This window comes from Aptenodytes forsteri, unplaced genomic scaffold, assembly GCF_000699145.1.
Source record: "Aptenodytes forsteri isolate BGI_AS27 unplaced genomic scaffold, ASM69914v1 Scaffold59, whole genome shotgun sequence".
Classification (NCBI taxonomy): domain Eukaryota; kingdom Metazoa; phylum Chordata; class Aves; order Sphenisciformes; family Spheniscidae; genus Aptenodytes; species Aptenodytes forsteri.
In genome coordinates this window covers 2,298,581-2,300,759 of record NW_008794085.1, presented here as the reverse complement: position 1 = coordinate 2,300,759, position 2,179 = coordinate 2,298,581, and the positions used below count along the sequence as shown (strand labels likewise).

General features: G+C 45.3%; 1 protein-coding gene across 1 annotated transcript in view; it reads right to left on the bottom strand.

The window, feature by feature from the left end:
* SYDE2 (synapse defective Rho GTPase homolog 2) overlaps positions 1-2,179 on the bottom strand; it is a 33,118-nt gene that overhangs the window by 5,423 nt on the left and 25,516 nt on the right. Inside the window, exons 5-6 of the mRNA XM_009274301.1 lie at positions 1,535-1,716; positions 418-649 (exon numbers count right to left, since the gene is read on the bottom strand). Coding sequence (XP_009272576.1) covers positions 418-649; positions 1,535-1,716 — 414 coding nt within the window. The remainder of the gene's footprint in view (positions 1-417; positions 650-1,534; positions 1,717-2,179) is intronic.

Sequence of the window (2,179 nt, the reverse complement as noted above, 5' to 3'; positions counted from 1 at the left end):
AAAAAAAAAAAAAAAAAAACACCACACAACCAAAACCCACAAACAACAAACCACAAAACACCCCCAGAACCCCCTAATTCAGATGTTGAAACCTTACTGTCACTGGGTTTGTTTTTTCTAGTGCCTTTACTCACATAAAGCACTCTTCAGCACTGCTTACATTACACTCAAACTCTGCCATCTGGTAAGAACGCAATTAAAACAACAAACTTCCCATTAAACAAAGTGACTGAATACAAAGAGTGCATCATAAAATTGTCATGATTTCTTTAGATTAATAGGTGATGCCATAGTACCTCGTGTTTTAAGAATTCCGATGCTGCTCAGTCACGCTGTGAATTAACGTACACTGTCACGCAGTAAAAACATACAGCAATGGTTTGACATTTTCCCTTGCTCAGATTCATGAAACAGTACCTGGCCACAGCTGGAGTAAATAGTGAAGAACCTCTATGTGTTTTTTGAAGTCCAGGGCACTAGCAAGCTCTTCCGAGTCTGTGAAGACTCTGTTGTTGTGGTTGGTGGTCTCCTGCCTCTGGCTCAGTAACACGGGCCCAAAACATACAGCTAAATTCTGGCACGTCATCTTATTTACTTCGTGGTAAGAAGCCACCAGTTTCAGGTGATCCAACAGCATCTTCAGGGTAGCCTAAAAGAACAAAATATTGCTCGGGAAACACAACACTAGACGAAGGTGGTGTTGACACCCTAATGTCGCTGCTCTAGAGGGATAAGATCAAGGCTGATAGCTATGGTTTTCTACCAGCACCCATCAATGGAACATCTAAGTGGTGAACTAGAAAAGCCGTATTAGACTATCACAGAGCAGACTAGTTAAGACAGACTTTCTGGTAAAATTCAGCTCGTTTCTTACCTGATCTCAGTTTTACATGGATGAGCTTTCTCACAGTGGAAAGGGGACATCAGGGAGGGGAGAGAAGCTGCAGAAGCAGTACAGATGATCCAGGTACATTAGAAAATAAAGAAACCCTCAGTATGACCTCAGCATCGGAAGAAGCTTCCAGGTAACTTTCAGGTACCGTGCAGGCTACTCGCTCGCTCTCTCCCACGGGCTAACTGTGGTTTTCCACAGAGGTGAATTTGGCAGGTAATGGCGCACAGCACTATTACGCTGCACAGCATGGGAAGCTAAGGCTTTAGTGCATACGCTTAGGAAAGAGGAAAGCATTTGCCCATTAATTGCGACATACAGATCAGAGAGCTCCACAGAAACGGAGCAGGACACCACACAGGAATAATCTCCCATCTAACGATGTAAAAGTAATGATCGCAGCTTTTCATTCAGTTTTATGGAGACAATATAAGATGCAAACTAGAATAAACCCAGCAATGCAGACCCTCCGATTAATCACAGCATGGAAGTATTTTCAGAGATGCAGAGCATCAAAAATCCAAGTGAACCATTAAGCCAGGAAACAAGTGTACACATTTTGACACATTTTATATCCAGTGTGAAAATGTTCCTTTATTTTCTGAAGCATGCAATTTACTTGAACCTGCTAACACCGCTCACCTTCTCAACATCTGGCAGGCAATCCAGAAGGGCTGCGGTGTGCTCAGAGTCACTCGGGTCATTTTCACAACCACTTGCTGTCATTTTCAAAGGATTTTTCACCATGGCATCCAACACTGCTTCATAGAGCTGCTTGGTTATCAGAGGAGAGGGTAGCTCTCGCAGGTAATCCTTTAGGACGCCTTCACAAGAGACACAAGAACAGTTGCCTTTAACAAGCTGCAGATTCACTTTCTTGCATTTTTGGGAGTCAGGGGCACCAGCACCCCTGTCCTCACAGTTCTGACAGCTTCTCCAAGCCCACGCAAGGTGGCTCGTGGCCAACTAAGGACTCAAACCAGGGGAGGAAGGTGCACCTCATCTAGAGAAGAGGGGTGCACACAGGTACCCCAGGAGCAGTTCTGCCTGGGGTCCCCTCCTGATGGGGGTGAGGGAGAAACAAGGAAAGGGTTCTTAGCAGTCCACCTCCTGCCCAAGGAAAGGAGCTACTGCGAACACCAAAGTTCTCACAGCCTGGTGACACCTCCTCCTTTATATACAACTGGCAATTAATTTTTCTGTTCAGTGCTGTATTGGGTTTGTGTGGCAAGGTTTTGCTGGAGGGGGGGCTACAGGGGTGGCTTCTGTGAGAAGCTGCTAGAAGCT